This window comes from Scyliorhinus torazame, chromosome 10, assembly GCF_047496885.1.
Source record: "Scyliorhinus torazame isolate Kashiwa2021f chromosome 10, sScyTor2.1, whole genome shotgun sequence".
Taxonomy (NCBI): Eukaryota; Metazoa; Chordata; class Chondrichthyes; order Carcharhiniformes; family Scyliorhinidae; genus Scyliorhinus; species Scyliorhinus torazame.
In genome coordinates, this window is record NC_092716.1 from 207,614,159 (window position 1) to 207,634,901 (window position 20,743).

Here is a 20,743-nt window from a genome sequence, read left to right on the forward strand (position 1 = left end):
AGCATTTGGACAGTGATTAGTGGTGCGCTGCCTGATTTTGTATAGTCAGCTTCATTTATATTTCAAGGGTGATCTCATAGCTTCTAATAAGCTTGGCTTTGCATGCTCACCAGAGAGGGAGGGTAGTTGATTGTAACTAACCATTAAGGGGCAATTATAGCATGTAATCTGAACTGGTGTGATATTGTTTTACTGTGTTTAATTATTACATATTAACGGAGAGCTGAAGGGGTGATGAGTATATTGGAAGAGATGTGACCATTTCTTGACAAGTGGCAATTTTGGGAATAAGAATGTTGTCAGTCTATGAACATGTAGTTCAGGAAACAAAAGTGACTGGCAAATCCAAATGGTGAGCACAATAATTGCCATGGGAAGCAATGGAGCCTATGATCAAGTGATCATAGCACAACCCTTTCATGTCTTGTTCGACACCAGGGAAAGTAGAGATGCTGCAGAATGAGGTGATGTGAGGGGGCTGTTCCTACTGACCGTCCCAGGGCCCCACCTCCTGGTGGCATAGCAGCCCACCTCCAATGACGTTGAGCCCCACCTGAATGACGTTGAGCTCCATGCCGAATGACGTCCCGCCTGCTGCTCTTCTCACCTCTCGGGTAGCCGAGCCTCAGTTCTCGACGACCGCGTGTGCTCCTGGCTGGCTGCTTGGATGTCTGATCTGGCCTCTGCTCTCTCTCACCCTCGCTGCCCAGTCCAGTTGGCACCCATTCCAGCCGTCTCACTCTCAGCCTTGCTGCCTAGCCAGCCTCTGGTTCTGATCGAGTCACTCCGCTCCTGCTGCTCCCCGAGACACGATGCTGGCGCTTGCCTGGCCTTCATCGCACCTCCCGACTGCTGCTCGGCTCACCTCTCGCTCGGGTTGCCGGGCCTCGAGCCTCGTTGACCACGTGTGGTCCGGGCTTGGTGGCCTCTGTTCTCTTTGGTGGGTTGCCCCCCACCCTCTTCAGTCCTGGCCTGGCGGTTGAAAGTCGCCCAACTCCCGCTTCAACAGATTTTGGCCAGCACCTCCAAAGGCGTTGCAGGCTCTCAGCCCAATATTAAGTCGGCTATCTCACTTTTGCCTAAGGCTGCCCGCCAGACCAATTGCCAGAAACCTGGCTGCTACTTTGTTCCTTTGCTCAATGAAAGTTCACAAAATTCACACCAATTCAGGAGTTCCGTTTCTGAACTGCGCTAAATCTCCACCACCTCTCAATGTTTGGCAAACTGCTTTCCCACTCTAAAGGGGAGTCTACCAATCAGAGCCCGATGTTATGCTGTATTGCCTGCCAGCAAATTTAGAGCTGCCAAGGCACTGATTGGTGTTCCCACCACAACAAGTCACCTTCCCGTATGCACCCCCGACATTGGCCGAGCCTGTGCTGCAGCGCTGTATGTTTCATTGAAAGTTCACCTCTAGTCACGATCCCAACCCAAAATAACAGCATATCATGAAAAAGGCAGAGGAAGAGGACTTGAGGGTACAGCTGCCTCTGGTAAGGCCAAACACACTGTGCATTTTAGTTGTAGGCATGTTTACAGAAGATGGCTTCGCTGAGAAACGCCTCGATGGATGCGTAACCACGCTGCAATGAAAATGCAGACCTGGATGCACATTCCAGGGACCGAATAGCTTCTGTCGGCTTCACCACCACTGATCACCACTCTGCCCCAGCCCTTACCATCCTTGCCCCAAACAGAAAAGTTCCAGTTGACCTCTGACAACAGGTTAATAGCTATTTAAAAAACTTTACTTAACTGTGAACCTCTTATGGGTGGGTAGCCCAGCACCAAACCCCCCATCCCCCCACTTCTCCTTTCCCGCTTCCTGGAAAATGGTCCAGGGTGGGATAGTGCCAGAAAACTGGCGTACCAATAGCAGGCATGAAATTCTGCACCGACCTGCCTCCATGCCCCGTTGCATTGGCACCTAAAAATCCAGCCTCTTTCATTCCATTCTCTATCAAGTGGCTTTGGCATATCCTGCTGCAGGCTTTCTTTCCTGTTGTCACATTCATTGTACCAGCTATTAGGTTTTACCTATCATTTTTGTTACCTTGTCTGAAATACACATTGAAGGTGGAATCTTCCAGTTCTCCCCCAGCACCAGAAATCCTGGTTGGCGGGGGAACTTAATTTGGCTTGAGGTCAAAAATCAGTTTTCCAACTCTGGGTTGTGCTGTTGGAATTTTGTTCCCTGGACTTTCAAGACGGGTCGAGCTTCCCGAAGACAATGTCAGGAAGTCCCTTTGTATTTATTAGCATCTCATGCATGCTCTTTAAAAGGCCAACTCACATCGGAATTAAGTTCTCCGCTAAATCAAGTTCCCTGCCAGTGCGTATAGGGAAGGTACAGTTTTACAACAGCCCATAAGTGGCATGCAACTAATGAGCTTCATTTCATCTGTCACTTTGAGGTCAGTAGATGCTGCTTTTGACTTCTTCATAACCTCACTCATATCGGTGCTGGTAGCAAGAGCTGAGCCAAAGCTGGAAATGGGAGGCAGGACGAGTGGGGAAGGAAGACAGACCATCTGGGGCATGTTTAGAAGGGGTCCCTGGAAAGGGAGACAGGCTAATGTTCCTAACTTGCGGTGAGTGAATTAATGTCTGGGCACCCTTTAAATATATATCTGTGCCTTCTACCCCATGAGGTAACTGCAGGGAGGGCGGCTTATTGCCCTTCCCCACCATCAGATTTCCCATGCTCTGTACGGATGCAGATTTAATGAGGTGAACAGCGCAAGATCGCACGTGGTCAGCCGTCCAACTCCTCCCCAGCAGGAATCATTCTCACTTCCATACCAGCTATTCAACATAAGACTTCAGAACAGAGCACGGTGGCACAGTGGTAGTACTGCTACCTCTCAGCACTACAGACCCGGGTTAGATTCCGACCTTGGTGGCTGTGTGGTGTTTGCATGTTCTCCCCGTGTCTGTGTAGATTTCCTCCAGGTGCTCTGGTTTCCTCCCAAATATCTGCAGGTTAGGAGGATTGGCCATTCTAAATTACCCCTTAGTCTCCAAAGATTAGGTGGGGCTACGGGGATAGGGCAGGGGAGTGGGCCTAGGTAGAGCGCTCTTTCAGAGGGTCGGTGCAGACTCGATGGGCCAAATGAAATGAAATGAAAGAGTGTTGTGGGAAAGAGGGGTTCCTTTTCATGGGACACTGGCATCAGTTTTGGGACAGGGGGGACCTATACCGTTGGGATGGTCTCCACCTGAACCGAGCTGGGACCAGTGTTCTGGCGAAAAGAGTAAAGAGGGTGGTCAATAGGACTTTAAACTAAATCATAGAATCATAGAATCATAGAAGTTTACAGCATGGAAACAGGCCCTTCGGCCCAACCAGTCCATGCCGCCCAGTTTTTACCATTAAGCTAGTCCCAGTTGCCCGCACTTGGCCCATAACCCTCTATACCCACCTTACCCATGTAACTATCTAAATGTTTTTTAAAAGACACAATTGTACCCGCCTCTACTACTACCTCTGGCAGCCCATTCCAGACACTCACTACCCTCTGAGTGAAGAAATTGCCTCTCTGGGCCCTTCTGAATCTCTCCCCTCTCACCTTAAACCTATGCCCTCTAGTTTTAGACTCCCCTACCTTTGGGAAAAGATGTTGACTATCTACCTTATCTATGCCCCTCATTATTTTATAGACCTCTATAAGATCACCCCTAAGCCTCCTACGCTCCAGGGAAAAAAGTCCCAGTCTATCCAACCTCTCCTTATAACTCAAACCATCAAGTCCCGGCAACATCCTAGTAAATCTTTTCTGCACTCTCTCTAGTTTAATAATATCCTTTCTATAATATAGTGACCAGAACTGCACACAGTATTCCAAGTGTGGCCGTACCAATGTCTTGTACAACTTCAACAAGACGTCCCAACTCCTGTATTCAATGTTCTGACCAATGAAACCAAGCATGCCGAATGCCTTCTTCACCACCCTGTCCACCTGCGACTCCACCTTCAAGGAGCTATGAATCTGTACTCCTAGGTCTCTTTGTTCTATAACTCTCCCCAATGCCATACCATTAACTGAGTAGGTCCTGGCCTGATTCAATCTGCCAAAATGCATCACCTCACATTTATCTAAATTAAACTCCATCTGCCATTCGTCGGCCCACTGGCCTAATTGATCAAGATTGGAGGGGAAGGGAAAATCAGGGAACCAAGAGGTGAAGTAATCAGTGGGAAGCGTAGCTGCTTAGGAATACAAAAAAGCACAAAAAGACAAAACTCAGGAGAGGTTACGATAGTCCGCATCCCACAAAATATGACACAGTGTATGGAAAGGCTCAGTAAACCAAGGTCCACCACACTAAGAAAATAAAAAGGGACGGTCAATAGAGAATTAAAGGTGCTATATTTAAATGCGCGCAGTGTACGGAACAAGGTAGATGAGCTTGTGGCCCAGATTGTGACTGGCAGGTATGATGTGGTAGGCAGCACAGAGACATGGTTGCAGGGGGTTCAGGACTGGCATTTAAACATACAGGGATTCACAACCTATCGAAAAGACAGAGAGGTGGGCAGAGGGGGCGGGGTTGCCTTGTTAATTAGGAATGAAATTAAATCAATAGCACTAAACGACATAGGGTCAGATGATGTGGAGTCTGTGTGGGTAGAGTTGAGGAACCACAAAGGCAAAAAAATCATAATGGGAGTTATGTACAGGCCTCCTAACAGTGGTCAGGACCGGGGGCACAAAATGCACCACGAAATAGAAAGTGCATGTCAGAAAGGCAAGGTCACAGTGATCATGGGGGACTTCAATATGCAGGTGGACTGGGTAAATAATGCTGCTAGTGGACCCAAGGAAAGGGAATTCATTGAATGTTTACAGGAGGGCTTTTTGGAACAGCTTATGATGGAGCCCACGAGGGAACAGGCCATTCTGGACTTAGTGTTATGTAATGAGCCAGACTTGATTAAAGATCTTAAAGTAAGGGAGCACTTTGGAGGCAGTGATCATAATATGGTCGAATTCAATCTCCAATTTGAAAGAAAGAAGGTAGAATCAGATGTAAACGTGTTACAGTTAAATAAAGGTAACTACAGGGGCATGAAGGAGCAACTGACGAAAATCGACTGGGAGCAGAGCCTAGTGGGAAAGACAGTAGAACAGCAATGGCAGGAGTTTCTGGGAGTAATTGAGGACACAGTACAGAGGTTCATCCCAAAGAAAAGAAAGGTTATCAGAGGGGGGATTAGGCAGCCATGGCTGACAAAGGAAGTTAGGGAATGCATCAAAGCAAAAGAGAAAGCCTATAATGTGGCAAAGAGTAGTGGGAAGTCAGAAGATTGGGAAGGCTACAAAAACAAACAGAGGATAACAAAGAGAGAAATAAGGAAAGAGAGGATCAATTATGAAGGTTGGCTAGCCAGTAACATTAGGAATGATAGTAAAAGTTTCTTTAAATACATTAAAAACAAACGGGAGGCAAAAGTTGACATTGGGCCGCTCCAAATTGACGCTGATAATCTAGTGATGGGAGACAAGGAAATAGCTGAGGAACTAAATAAGTACTTTGCATCAGTCTTCACAGTAGAAGACATGAGTAATATCCCAACAATTCCGGAGAGTCAGGGGGCACAGTTGAATATGGTAGCCATCACAAAGGAGAAAGTGCTAGAGAAACTAAGAGGTCTAAAAATTGATAAATCTCTGGGCCCAGATGGGCTACATCCTAGAGTTCTAAAGGAGATAGCTGAAGAAATAGTGGAGGTGTTAGTTATTTTTAAAAAATATATATATTTATGAAAGTTTTTTTACACAATTTCTCTCCCTTACAAACAATAACCCCCCCCCCCCCCCCACCTCGTAAAACAAAAACGAGAAATCGCGCAGAGCAAGAAATATACATGGCAAAATGATATATTTACACAGCTTTGTACACTGGCCCTCACCCGTACCTGCCAGTTTCCCCAACCCTTCATGTTATCTCTTGCTCATCCACCCTCCCAGGCAGTCCCCCCTCCCCCCCTCCCAGGACGTCCCCTCCACCCCACCCCCCAAGGTTGCTGCTGCTGACCGACCTTCCTCTAACGCTCCGCGAGATAGTCTATGAACGGTTGCCACCGCCTGTAGAACCCCTGCGCAGACCCTCTCAAGGCGAACTTAATCCTCTCCAACTTTATGAAACCAGCCATATCATTTATCCAGGCCTCCAGGCTGGGGGGCTTCGCCTCCTTCCACATTAGCAAGATCCTTCGCCGGGCTACTAGGGACGCAAAGGTCAGAATGCCGGCCTCTTTCGCCTCCTGCACTCCCGGTTTGTCCACTACTCCAAATATTGCTAGCCCCCAGTTTGGCTTGACCTGGACTTTCACCACCTGAGATATTGCTCCCGCCACTCCTCTCCAGAACCCCTCCAGTGCCGGGCATGACCAAAACATATGGACATGGTTCGCCAGGCTCCCTGAGCACCTTCCTCATCTGTCCTCTACCCCAAAGAACCTACTCAACCTCGCCCCCGTCAAGTGCGCTCTGTGGACCACCTTAAATTGTATCAGGCTGAGCCTGGCACACGAGGAGGAGGAATTAACCCTACCTAGAGCATCAGCCCACAAACCTTCCTCGATCTCCTCCCCCAGCTCCTCCTCCCATTTACCCTTCAACTCTTCTACCAGCGCTTCCCCCTCTTCTTTCAACTCCTGGTGTATTTCCGACACCTTGCCCTCCCCGACCCATACACCCGAGATCACCCTATCTTGAACTTCTTGTGCCGGGAGCAACGGGAATTCCCTGACCTGTCGCCTCACAAAAGCCCTCACCTGCAGATATCTAAAGGCATTTCCCGGGGGTAACTCGAACTTCTCCTCCAGTGCCCCTAGGCTCGCAAACGTCCCGTCGATGAACAGGTCCCCCATTCTTCCAATCCCCGCCCGATGCCAGCTCTGGAAGCCCCCGTCCATCTTCCCCGGGACAAACCGGTGGTTACCCCTGATCGGGGACCACACCGATGCTCCCATTGCACCCCGGTGCCATCTCCACTGGCTCCAGATCCTTAGCGTTGCCGCCACCACCGGGCTTGTGGTATATTTTGTCGGCCAGAGTGGCAGCGGTGCCATCACCAACGCCCCCAGGCTTGTTCCTTTACAGGACGCCATCTCCATCCTCTTCCATGCCGCCCCCTCTCCCTCCATAACCCACTTGCGGATCATCGCCACATTTGCTGCCCAGTAGTAGCTCCCCAGGTTTGGCAGCGCCAACCCTCCTCGGTCCCTACTGCGTTCCAGGAACCATCTCCTTACTCTCGGGGTCTTATTCGCCCACACAAACCCCATAATACTCCTGCCTACTCTCTTAAAAAAGGCCTTAGTGATCACGATGGGAAGGCACTGAAACACAAACAGAAACCTCGGAAGGACGACCATTTTGACCGACTGCACTCCACCCGCCAGCGAGAGCGGTAACATGTCCCATCTTTTGAAATCCTCCTCCATTTGCTCCACCAACCTCGTCAGATTCAGTTTATGTCAGGTCCCCCAACTCCTGGCTATCTGGATCCCCAGATACCGAAAGCTCTCCTCCGCCCTCCTCAGCGGTAGGTCCCCTTTCCCTCTTTCTTGGTCCCCCGCCTGTAATACAAAGAGCTCACTCTTCCCTACATTGAGCTTATAGCCCGAAAACTCCCCAAACTCCCTTGGAGTCTGCATGACCTCTACCATCCCCTCCATTGGATCCACCACGTACAGCAACAGGTCATCCGCATATAGCGACACCCGATGCTCTTCTCCCCCTCGGACCACCCCCCTCCATTTATTAGACTCTCTCAATGACATGGCCAATGGTTCGATCGCCAATGCGAACAACAGGGGGGACAGGGGGCACCCCTGCCTCGTCCCTCGGTACAGTCGAAAGTACTCCGACCTAAGCCGGTTCGTCACTACACTCGCCATCAGGGCTCTGTAAAGGAGCTTAACCCAATTGATAAACCTTACCCCGAACCCAAACCTACGCAGCACCTCCCAAAGGTACTCCCACTCTACTCGGTCAAAGGCCTTCTCCGCATCCATAGCTGCCACTATCTCTGCCTCTCCCTCCTCCGATGGCATCATTATCACGTTTAAGAGCCGCCGCACATTGGTGTTTAGTTGCCTGCCCTTTGCAAATCCCGTCTGGTCCTCATGGATTACCCCCGGGACACAGTCCTCGATCCTCGTGGCCAGCACTTTTGCCAGCAACTTTGCATCCACATTGAGGAGCGAGATCGGCCTGTACGATCCACATTGCAGTGGGTCCTTGTCCCGCTTTAGGATCAAAGAAATTGTCGCTTCCGACATTGTCGGGGGCAGGGTCCCCTCCTCTCTTGCCTCATTAAAGGTCCTCACCAGTAGCGGGGCCAACAGGTCTGCGTACTTCCTGGAGAACTCCACCGGGATCCATCCGGTCCCGGGGCCTTCCCCGCCTGCAAGCTCCCCAAACCCTTGCTCAGCTCCTCCAACCCAATTGGTGCCCCCAAACCAGCCACCTCTTGCTCCTCCACCCTCGGGAATCACAGCTGAATTAGGAATCGTCTCATCCCCTCTTCCCCCGCTGGGGGCTGGGATCTGTACAGCTCTTCATAAAAGGCCTTGAATACCTCGTTTATTTTTGTTGCACTCCGAACCGTGGCTCCCCTTCCATCTTTGACTCCCCCTATTTCCCTCGCTGCCATCCTCTTACGGAGCTGGTGTGCCAGCATCCGACTAGCCTTTTCCCCATACTCGTAGGTCGCCCCCTGCGCTTTCCTCCACTGTGCCTCAGCCTTCCCCGTGGTCAACAGATCAAACTCCGTCTGGAGCCGTCGTCTTTCCCCAAGTAATCTTTCCTCCAGGGCCTCTGCGTATCTCCTGTCCACTCTCAAAATCTCCCCCACTAACCTCTCCCTTTCCATACCCTCTGTCTTCTCCCTATGAGCCCTAATGGAAATTAGCTCGCCCCTGATCACTGCCTTCAATGCCTCCCATACCACCCCCACCCGCACCTCCCCGTTGTCGTTGGCCTCCAAGTACCTTTCGATACACCCCCTCACCTTTCCACACACCACCTCGTCCGCCAGCAGTCCCACATCCAGCCGCCACAACGGGCGTTGGTCCCTCTCCTCTCCCAGCTACAGTTCCACCCAGTGCGGGGCATGGTCCGAAATGGCTATAGCCGAATACTCCATCCCCTCCACCCTCGGGATGAGCGCCCTACCCAGAACAAAGAAATCTATCCGGGAGTAGGCTTTGTGTACATGGAAGAAGAAAGAAAATTCCCTGGCCTGAAAACCGCCATGGGTCCACTCCCCCCATCTGATCCATAAACCCCCTAAGTACCTTGGCCGCCGCCGGCCTCTTTCCAGTCCTTGATTTGGAGCGGTCCAGTGCTGGATCCAACACTGTATTGAAGTCCCCGCCCATTATCAGACCTCCTATCTCCAGGTCTGGAATGCGCCCCAACATGCGCTTCATGAATCCTGCATCATCCCAGTTCGGGGCGTATACGTTTACCAACATCACCCACATCCCTTGCAGCCTACCGCTCACCATTACATATCGCCCTCCATTGTCCGCTACAATGGTCTTGGCCTCAAATGACACCCGCTTTCCCACCAATATTGCCACCCCTCTATTCTTCGCGTCCAGTCCCGAGTGGAATACCTGTCCTACACATCCCTTTCTTAACCTGACCTGGTCCGCCACCTTCAGAAGTGTCTCTTGGAGCATGGCCACGTCCGCCTTCAGTCCCTTTAAGTGCGCGAACACTCGAGCCCTCTTCACCGGCCCATTCAGGCCCCTCACATTCCACGTTATCAGCCGGATTGGAGGGGCTCTCACCCCCCCCCCCCCCCACGCCCCGCCGACTAGCCATCTCCTTTTCTGGGCCAGTCCCGTGCCCACGCCTCCCTCACCCTCCAGTCCCCCAGGGGGGGGACCCCCGTCCCGACCACCTCTTCTGTGTCCCATTCCCTTTCGGCCAGTGCAACATCAACCCTATTTCCCCCCCCCCTTCCCCCCCCTCCCCTCCCCCCCGCTAGACCCCTGTCTAGCTTTTTTGCTCCCCCCATGTCACTCCCGTAAGTCAGCTGATGCCTGCTGACCCCGGCTTCCCCCGCCGTCCCATTGACCTTCCCGCGTGGGAGTCTCCCAATCCATATGCATTCCTTCGTTCCCCTTCCCGCCTTTCTTCCCGCGCGTGGGAAAACACCCCGCGCTTTCCAAAGCCCGCTCCGCCCCCTCTGGCGCAGCTCCTGTCGCGGCCTTGTCTCTCTCCCCCAGCCCATGTAACATTTCCTGCGCGTGATTGACCCCCTATATACAACAACCATCACACATCAAACCTCAAACATCCCCCCCACCCTCACAAACCCTCAGTTAGAGTCCAACTTTTCGGCTTGTACAAAGGTCCACGCCTCTTCAGGCATTTCGAAGTAATAGTGTTGGCCCTTGTATGTGACCCACAGTCGCGCTGGCTGCAGCATTCCGAATTTCACTTCTTTCCGGTACAACGCCGCTTTGGCCCGGTTGAAACCCGCTCTCCGCTTTGCAACCTCCGTGCTCCAGTCCGGGTATATTCGGATCTCTGCATTGTCCCACTTACTGCTCCGCTCCTTCTTGGCCCATCTCAGGACCCACTCTCTGTCCGTGAACCGGTGGAACCTCACCACCATCGCCCTTGGCGGCTCATTTGCCTGGGGCTTCTTCACCAGCACCCGATGTGCCCCGTCCAACTCCAGCGGCCTTGAAGGGGCCTTTGTGCCCATCATCTCCTCGAGCATCGTGCTCGCGTATGCCCCGGCATCAGCCCCCTCCACTCCCTCAGGGACACCCAGGATTCGCAGATTCATTCTCCTCGACCTGTTCTCCAGGTCTTCGAGTCTTCCCGCCCACCTCTTGTGTAGCGCCTCGTTCTGCTCCACTCTCACCGCCAGGCCCACGAGCTGATCCTCGTTCTGACTGACTCTTTTCTGTACCTCCTGGATCTTAGCTTCGTGGGCCTTCTGCGTGATCCCGAGTCCTTCAATTGCCGAAAGCATAGGCGCCAACATCTCTTTGCGCATCTCCTCGTGCTGCTCCTCGAAGCAGCGCTTGATGAACTCCTGCAGCTCCCCTTTGTCCCAGGCCGCCGCCATTTGTTTTCTTTCCCTCGCTTCTCCCGTTGCTCCAGTACCGCTCCTTTGGCCGTTACACTTCTAGTCCGTTTCATAGAAGTTGGAGGGGGACCTCTCTCTTCCCTTCCCCATGGGTTGCGTCAAAAAAAAAAAAAAAAGTTCCATCGGGGCTCCTCTGATGAGCCCGAAAGTCCGTGGTAGCGGGAGCTGCCGAATCGAGCGGCTTAGCTCCGCATAGCCGCAACCGGAAGTCGAGAGGGAATCCTTTTGGCAGTGTTTGCTTCACCAGTCTGCCCCCAAAAGTCTATGGAAACTCCTGAAAAAGGTCTGAGAGTCGGTTCCAGACGTGAGCTGCCGAATGCGCGACCTACTCCTCCATGGCCGCCACCGGAAGCCTCGTCCCTGCTTCTTCAATGGCCTTGGTAGATCTTTTCACAGTTGTTCCCTCTGCTGCTAGAATTCACCTTTGATAGAGTCAAGTCAGATTGCAGCTTTAAGCTTGCCCTTCCCCCGCCTGCATGCTGGAAGAGGCTTTTGTCTATTGCTGCAGCTCAAGCCAAATCTTTTACTGTTTCTGCCGGGTCTGGTAGCCAAAAGACACAACACTCCTGGGGGACACTGTCAGGGGAATGCTGCAGTCCTCTTCCCACACCGGGAAATGTCAAACAAATGCCGTGGGGGACCTGTAAAAGAGCCCAAAAGTCCGTTCCAAGCGGGAGCTGCCGAATATGCGACCTAGCTCTGCATAGCCGCACCCGGAAGTCGGAGGCATTAGTTATGTTCTTTCAAAAGTCACTGGAGTCAGGGATAGTCCCAGAGGATTGGAAAATCGCTGTTGTAACCCCCCTGTTCAAGAAGGGAACAAGGAAAAAGATGGAAAATTATAGGCCAATTAGCCTAACCTCGGTTGTTGGCAAGATTCTAGAATCCATTGTTAAGGATGAGATTTCTAAATTCTTAGAAGTGCAGGGTCGGATTAGGACAAGTCAGCATGGATTTAGTAAGGGAAGGTCGTGCCTGACAAACCTGTTAGAGTTCTTTGAAGAGATAACAAATAGGTTAGACCAAGTAGAGCCAATGGATGTTATCTATCTTGACTTCCAAAAGGCCTTTGATAAGGTGCCTCACGGGAGACTGCTGAGTAAAATAAGGGCCCATGGCATTTGAGGCAAGGTACTTACATGGATTGACGATTGGCTGTCAGGCAGAAGGCAGAGAGTTGGGATAAAAGGTTCTTTTTCGGAATGGCAACCGGTGACGAGTGGTGTCCCGCAGGGTTCAGTGTTGGGGCCACAGCTGTTCTCTTTATATATTAACGATCTAGATGACGGGACTGGGGGCATTCTGGCTAAGTTTGCCGATGATACAAAGATAGGTGGAGGGGCAGGTAGTATGGAGGAGGTGGGGAGGCTGCAGAAAGATTTAGACAGTTTAGGAGAGTGGTCCAAGAAATGGCTGATGAAATTCAACGTGGGCAAGTGCGAGGTCTTGCATTTTGGAAAAAAGAATAGAGGCATGGACTATTTTCTAAACGGTGACAAAATTCATAATGCTGAAGTGCAAAGGGACTTGGGAGTCCTAGTCCAGGATTCTCTAAAGTTAAACTTGCAGGTTGAGTCCGTAACTAAGAAAGCAAATGCAATGTTGTCATTCATCTCAAGAGGCTTGGAATATAAAAGCAGGGATGTACTTCTGAAGCTTTATAAAGCATTAGTTAGGCCCCATTTAGAATACTGTGAGCAATTTTGGGCCCCACACCTCAGGAAGGACATACTGGCACTGGAGCGGGTCCAGCGGAGATTCACACGGATGATCCCAGGAATGGTAGGCCTAACATACGATGAACGTCTGAGGATCCTGGGATTATATTCATTGGAGTTTAGGAGGTTGAGGGGAGATCTAATAGAAACTTACAAGATAATGAATGGCTTAGATAGGGTGGATGTAGGGAAGTTGTTTCCATTAGCAGGGGAGACTAGGACCCGGGGGCACAGCCTTAGAATAAAAGGGAGTCACTTTAGAACAGAGATGAGGAGAAATTTCTTCAGCCAGAGAGTGGTGGGTCTATGGAATTCATTGCCACAGAGGGCGGTGGAGGCCAGGACGTTGAGTGTCTTTAAGACAGAAGTTGATAAATTCTTGATTTCTCGAGGAATTAAGGGCTATGGAGAGTGAGCGGGTAAATGGAGTTGAAATCAGCCATGATTGAATGGTGGAGTGGACTCGATGGGCCGAATGGCCTTACTTCCGCTCCTATGTCTTATGGTCTTAAATGAAAATTGCTCATTGTCACAAGTAGGCTTCAAATGAAGTTACTGTGAAAAGCCCCTAGTCGCCACATTCCGGCGCCTGTTCGGGGAGGCTGGTATGGGAATTGAACCGTATGGGAAATGGCCTTCTGCACTGTGGGGATTCTATGATTCTAAATGTGGGTGGCTGGGGTTTTGGCAGTGGTGCCATCTCCTCTCTGCTTAGTTTCCCTAAAGGGGAGGAATAATTTCACCGTGAAACTGACAGATTAGGACACTTGACATAAAGTTTCCTGAAGAACTATGTTGAACCAGGAAACCAGGAGCGAAATAAATAGGGTGAAAACAAAATCCCCTTTTGGCGGAATTTGTGTTGAATCTATTTACATTCGGGGCCAGCGATCGATATTACTGTTTTTCAAAGAAATTGAAAGAATTCCCTGCTCTGACTCACTTGTCCTCCAAGGGCGTAATTTTAAAATAATGAATACTTTTTTTTTTAAATCTACAAAAACAAGGTAAGTCTGCAAGGCATGGAGCAAACGAGAGAAATAGGACTCCAGTTACGCCTGGTCTGACCCAGCGATCCTGCACACTGATAAGCTCTTGCGTTCTGACTGTGCGGAGACAGGCGCTCGCCTGGTCGATTGGTGACCCTTGCAGTTGCCTGGCTCACAAACACACCTCCCCCATTCAGAGGAGCCGAAATCTAATGAACTCTTGTTATCCTTACTGCAGAAGTCAGGGCAGAGAGTTTGAATGGGGGGAGGGCAATGGCATCCCAGGTTGGGAAGGTGTCAAGAGGTCTGGAAAACCTCATTATGCGTCGTAAATCAGCACCTTCCCCACCCCCAGCCCAGCCCCCTTGTTTGCCTAGAGGACTAATCCAACATGTCAGCAACAAAGAATTACCTTCATCTTTCATGTTTGAATAGTTGTCACTTCGCTATAGGAACTATACTATCCAGTGCTGTTGGGCTACTGGGGAGAGAGGGTTCTGGCACCTCCGCACGTGGGCAACAATTTGCGTCGCTCTCTGAAAGGAGCAAAGCTGGAACAAGTCGATCTGACAGAGCTGAGGTGTCCGCTAGCCTCTCTCCTCATAATTTCGAAGTTGCCAACTTCGCAGGACTGCTAGAAGTCAGATTTATTATTTGAGAAGAACGAAAAATCACAGATCCATTCAAATACTTAAATCTCTGCAGGAGCTTTTTAAAAAAACCATTTAGTGCTTCTGTAGTCGGATCATGTGCGATTGACGTAAATCCTCCAGCTCCCCATGTTTTTCTTGGCAAAAGTCGAGGCCTTTATCCCAACAGCAGAGTGCGGGTCGACTAGAGTAAGGGAAACTGTGTGGGGTCGCGCAAATGGGAGCAGATGTCACTCTCCCCCAGCCAAATAATGCAAGCTCTATATAGAAAAAAACGTACCTGGTTTCTTGTCAGGACCAAATAGCTAACCATAAGTTGCATTTTAAAGCAAAAATAAACCTCACTCAAGAACCAGGGAAGTATACAATACAGAAAGGAGGCCATTTGCCCCATCTGCTCTGGTTGTGAAAGATCTATCCAATCAATCAATTCCCCCAGTCTCACACCACAGCCCTGAACATGTCTCCTTTACGTCTACATACCCAACTCCCGTTTAAATATTACTGTTGAATTCGCTTCCCCAACAGTGCATTCCAGATCACACCAAATTGTTGATAAAATAAATTCTCAACATCTCCCTGGATTTGAGTTGATGGATCTAAACGCAAGCGATCACAAGTCAGTGTCTGAAGGGCAGTTTTGAGGGAGTGAAATTGGAGCTGGTTTTCTTTGTCTCCAATATTAGGTGGAATGTGGTATCGCCGGGGTTTTTTTCTCTCTCTCTCCCTTGCCTTCAAGAAGGTCACATGGCCTGTGTGGATTTGGGTAAGGGAGGGAAACGATGCAATCTGTGTTAGCAGTATTGAATGAGAAACACATGCAACATGAGGGAGTGTGGAGTGACTGAGCCTGCCTGATTTGCGGGGTTGTACAGAGAGAGAGAGAGGGAGAGCTGGAGGAATTAACACTACAGTTTGCACGGGGAATCCAATAGGAAAACCTCAGCCAACCAGCGGAGCTTTCACGGAACATTTAAAGCCACAGAGGTTCAGGACAAGAGGCGACACGTCCAGTCCTGAACTAAGAACTAGCGGAGAAGTTTTTTCTCTTCCCCCTTTGTATTTGTATGATTTACACTAAAGGACATGACCAGTGCAGTCTTCAGGAGGGGATCCAGTAGAGAGGGGTTGAAAAACCTCTTGCGGTAAGTGAAAAATAAGCCCGAGGGCAGCATTGCGTCCTCTGCTTGTAAAAAAAACTGAATGGAGTTTTTATAGATCTATATTTAATATGGAATAAATTGCAAATCAGTGCTCCCTTTATTTACTTAGGAGTTATCCAATTATGTGCACTGTGGTTAATTTGCTTCTGTGAGCTTGGCTTTGTACATATTTCAGAATTACTTTAGAAACAGTGGACTGTCAATATTGGAGAATCCGACAGAACCACTGGCGTATGTTTTTTTTACACTTATACGTGGAACTATTATGTTTCAACGGGGTTTTATCTGATTCCAAGGCTTTTGACTGTTCCTGTTGCTTGGCAGCTGAATAGTGAAGTGAGTCAAAGGCTCTACTCAACTCATGGTTATTTCAATTGAGCTTTTTAAAGTGCAGGACATTCACTCGGATGAATTGATCTCCATCACTTCAGCTTTCAAAATATTCAGTCTTTAAGGGCTATCACCTTTTTGCTTGAATACGTGATTACAAACTTACAGATTGGATGCTGTTAAAATGCATCATGATCTCACATGGAATCATCATGACCAAAATGATGGCACCCTCTCTGCAAAAGAAAACTTAATTTTCCTACAACACTGCCCTTTTATTATAAAAATCGGTGATCGTGTTGGCTACAACCATTTCCAGTTTTTCGTAAAAACATAAAATATGTCTGCTGAGGATGCTGAATATTGAATGAATATGCATTAGTTAACTAACTCTCCAATTTACTTGCTCCAAAATCATCTAAGGATTACTAGATATTTTTTAAAATTGGATTTGTGATATATACTGAATACCTGGGGGTGAGTTCCATAATGGAATCAAATTAATGGGGGGGGGGGGGGGGGGGGGGGGTTGGATTGTAAAATGTGCCTGGCTGATTCTTGGGAACAAGTTGCAGGCTGGAATCTAACCCTGGAGTACAGATGATTTATGTGTAGCATAATGAATACCTGGAAGGGAGTGAGAAGCTGAAGTCTAAGCAAGTGTGTGTGCGTGGTTCTTGTGCAGCATAATGATACTTCTAGTGATTAACAGGCAGCGATATAATCAAGGCGTTGGGGTGAGGTACTAAATTGTGTGTGGCTATGGTTACAATTTCTCCTCTTATGTTAAAGGTTGTCACTTTGTGTTAGCTGTTGGCACGTTTCACGCTTTTGATTTGCAACGACATTGATTCAAGATGATTCAGGATGATTATTATGATGCCACTCCAACAGGGTTATTGAGAAAATGCAGATTACAAATTAAGTCTTATTTTCCCTGAGCAGCTTCAGTATATAAATGGACCAAGCACTGTACTTTGCCACTTTCAGGTTTGATCTCTGGTCTACGCTGTATGACTGATCTTGACTTCAGCCACAATTGGGAGTTACAATTTATTTTTGTGATGGGATCGGTCATAATTCCATTCTGATTTGTTCTGAAGTGTTCTGAAGTGGTATATGATGACCAACATCATGCCACAATTACACCTGGTATAGGAAGAAGATAACTGTGGAACATTGGTACAGTGAGTACCCTCTTGATATTGGGCAGGGTAGAACTGAGCAGAACAGAAGGAGCAATAGATTGCACCTAACCAAGCCTTGTAAAAGAAGGCTAATTTATGGAACAATATGTATTGTGCCAATTCGACTGCTTGTGGATTGGAGGAAAGGACTTTATAATTCCAACTAATTTGGCACTTAACCACACTGTCACTCTGAGATGCCTCATGCATAGCTGATGAGAACAATCAACTGTTGCAGTATGGCTGCTGTTGTGTGACTGGGACTAAGTCAGTTTATCCAGGCAGAGTAGAATAAGCTTAACTTTGCATCTAACCCTTTCTGTATTATGCCTCATGGATACTCCTGGGTAGCAGAAAAGAGAAGTGTTTCATTCCTACCACTAACCGCCTTCACCATCATGAAACCCTGGGCTCCAAACATTTCAGCAGTTTTATGAACTGTTACTCTTTTTAGGCTTTCATGAGAGAACTCTCATCACCATATTATGGCAACACACTGCATTTATGTGGCACCTTTTTCATATAGCGAGGCATCCCATGGTGTTTCACAAAGGTGTAAACTGACTTCCTCAGTGTGGTATTTGGCATGTTGGCATCAAATGCTATTTCACAGCATCAAATAAATGCTAATTGCATTTTTAGAAGTTTCTGACTTCATCGGGATAATAGGACAAAGGGCTCCAGCATAATGAATGGAAAAGAAAATGGTAATTACTGTCCTATGGAAACTGCAGGAGAGCAATCCAATAAAAGAAGACCTGAAATAAACAACCCTTTTCAGATTCCGACTGTTGAAAGGACTCTGATACTCTGCTGTTCCAAACATTTTAGCTGTTCCAAACATTTTAGTCTATCTGCAGCATGAGAACCTTTTTGGTAAATCAGCTTTTAAGAAATTTCGACACGAATGTTGTTAGCATTCCTTATCAATGCCAAGGACTCTTAGCCTGGTTTGAATGAAAAGTCTACAGGGTGGTATTAAATTTAGGAAGGGTGGTGTAGAAAAGTTGAAGAAATCAGTAACATTTTTGTGCTGTCTACAGGGTGGTATTAAACTTAGGAAGGGTGGTATTAAACTTAGGAAGGGTGGTATTAAACTTAGGAAGGGTGGTATTAAACTTAGGAATGTATCAGAAAAGTTAAAAAATCAGTAACATTTTTGTGCCTAGCCAATGTATCATTCTGTGAGATCTAGACAAACCGGCTCAACATTACAAGGGTAGTTTCTGTTGCTGCTTGCAGGCTACTATGGACCTGAGACAATAATGTTTTAAAGTCTGATCCCTGATGTATACAAAATTAATTAAATCTCCTCTCACAATTGGTTACAGTGTGGCACTCTGAGCTAGAAAGGGAAAAGGAAATAAGTCTGATTTCCCATTCCTGACTACAATCCAGTGACTCCTGTTGGGAAGTCTGTATGAAGCAGCCTGGTGAAGAGGGAATTCTACTCCACATAATGATCCCTAATGAAAAAAAAACTGGGCACAATCTTCCCAAAAGGGAACTTTCGAACATGTTTAGCTGCGTGTTTCCAGGCACTCTTAATGCCGAGAAACACATGGCTATTCAACGCTACTCGAGCTTAATCAGGGGAATAATTGGGAAACGCGCAGCCAAAGCCGCACATAACCCTGTTTTTTACACTGGGGGGGTGCTGCTCGCTGGAACTCCCCATTATACCGAGAGATCAGGTCGCCATTTTTAAATGGCATCCTGATCTCCGAGGCCCACAAGCCCCCCACCCCTCACACTCCCCAACAGCCAAGGTGGGCCACCCCAGCCTGATTGCACACATGAAAAAAATGCAAGGATTGGCAATGCCAACCTGGAACCATGGCAGTGCCCCTTCCAGCTGGCAATGTCACCTGGGCATCTAGGGAGTGCCAGAATGGCATCAGGTGGCACTTCCAGGGTGCCATGCTGGCACAGCCAGTTTGCCCAGGTGGCACCAGCAGTGCCAGGGCACCACCCTGCCCAAAGGGCATGCAGCTCGGAGCTTCCAACCCCCTTGGAGACCCCCACGAGTATCATTCCATCTGGTTCCCTGTTATGGAGACCAGCACCAATTGGCACTCGTCCGAGGTCTCCGAGGTGAAGGGATTGAATCCCAAAGCCTCAGGTACCTTGGAAATCTGCACATTTGAGAAAGGCGAGCTGCCTCACTCTAAATGCAGATTTGCCAAAAAGTGATCCTGGCCATTGTGGGCGGGATTCCCCTTGCAACGTCTCACGAGATTGCATTGAATCTCGCGAGGCGTTTGCGAGCCTCGTGATCCCGGGAGCGAGGCCTCCCGGCTTTCACCAGCCACGTTGCACTGCAGCGAGATGCTTTTCCAGCGCAGCATGGCCGGAAGATCGAGCCCATTTGCTTCTCATTCCCTTGGGCGAAGAGTCATTATATGGCTAAAATAAAGTAGCCACAGTCCCAGGTGACCATAGGCTGCTTTCCTCTTTTGAGGGAGAGAGCTGATTGGTGGTGATTTTAACCTGAGGATCACCACACCTCAGGCGAGGGGCAAGGATGAGAAGGTGGGCCTTCATGAATATCTTCAACCTGCACGGGAATTTAATCTATGCTGCTGGACTCATGCTGCATCAGAAACCAACAGTCCATCCAACTCCGTTAAGCCAGTAGGGTACCAGTGAATATCCATGGAATCCAAACCTGGTAAAGTGAGCACATTGTAAAGATGAAAGGGGAAAATATTTCTTTATCTTTTTTAAGGCACCTTGAGAAAGCTTCTGCACGTGAGGTAAATCTACATAGGGTGTTTTGTAGAAGCGGTATGGCATTAGCTGATGGTGGGATCTTCCAGTCACGCCGCTGCCCATCGCCAGTGGGACCGGACAACCCCACCAGCGGCAATGGCCAGAAATCTCCACCCATTGTGTCTGCAGCATGGAAATGGGTCCAACTGATCTTTGGTAATAAATACAGAAGGTACTGGAAAAACACAGTGTGTCTAGTGGGATTGTTAAGTTCAATATGACTTCTTCCAACAAAGAGTCACATTGGACTTGGAATGTTAACTCTTGTTTCTCGCTCGACAGTTGCTGCCCAACCTGCTGTGCTTTTCCAGCAATTTGGTTTCATTTTTGATCGTCAGCATCTGCAGTATTTTGCTTTTTATCCAACCCTGATTTTTCCCTGTGTTTATTGTGATGAATGAAAGAAATTGGTACATGTAGTGTATTTAATATCCGTTCCGGTAAGGTTTTAAAAAGCTTGAGTTAAGGTATATATTTGTTGCAGTAATATTAATAAAGAAGCTAGGTTACGCTATCCAGACTGTTATGTCTGCTAAAGCTGTAATTAGGAGCTGCGAGTTCATGATTGTTTCCAACCCTTACTTGTTTACAGAGAGATGCATAATGCAACATTGTTATGATTGCTTGAGATTCCCTGAAGAATAGATAACTTGAGGGGTTATAATCCTAGCTAAGCAGGGGTTGGAACATCATAGTGGGATATAGATGATGTGATTAAGGGAAGAGCCAGGTCTGTCTGTAGTTTTGTAGTCTGCTAGCAGTTAAGTTGAATTGCAGCTTTGCCAAATGCTGTCAGGTTGAGCAGAA

At 48.5% G+C, this 20,743-nt stretch overlaps 1 protein-coding gene across 4 annotated transcripts in view; it reads left to right on the forward strand.

Annotated features, from left to right (window-relative positions):
• lsp1a (lymphocyte specific protein 1 a) overlaps positions 1-20,743 on the forward strand; it is a 531,727-nt gene that overhangs the window by 258,265 nt on the left and 252,719 nt on the right. For 3 of the 4 annotated variants that reach the window (XM_072466316.1, XM_072466317.1, XM_072466315.1), the window contains exon 1: positions 15,233-15,629. The exons of the other annotated variant lie outside the window; for it this stretch is intronic. Coding sequence is in view for 1 of the 3 variants with exons in the window: in XM_072466315.1 (XP_072322416.1) it covers positions 15,571-15,629 (59 nt within the window). In the remaining 2 variants the exon portion in view is untranslated. Of the gene's footprint in view, positions 1-15,232; positions 15,630-20,743 lie in introns of those variants that run through there. 4 annotated transcript variants of the gene reach the window in all.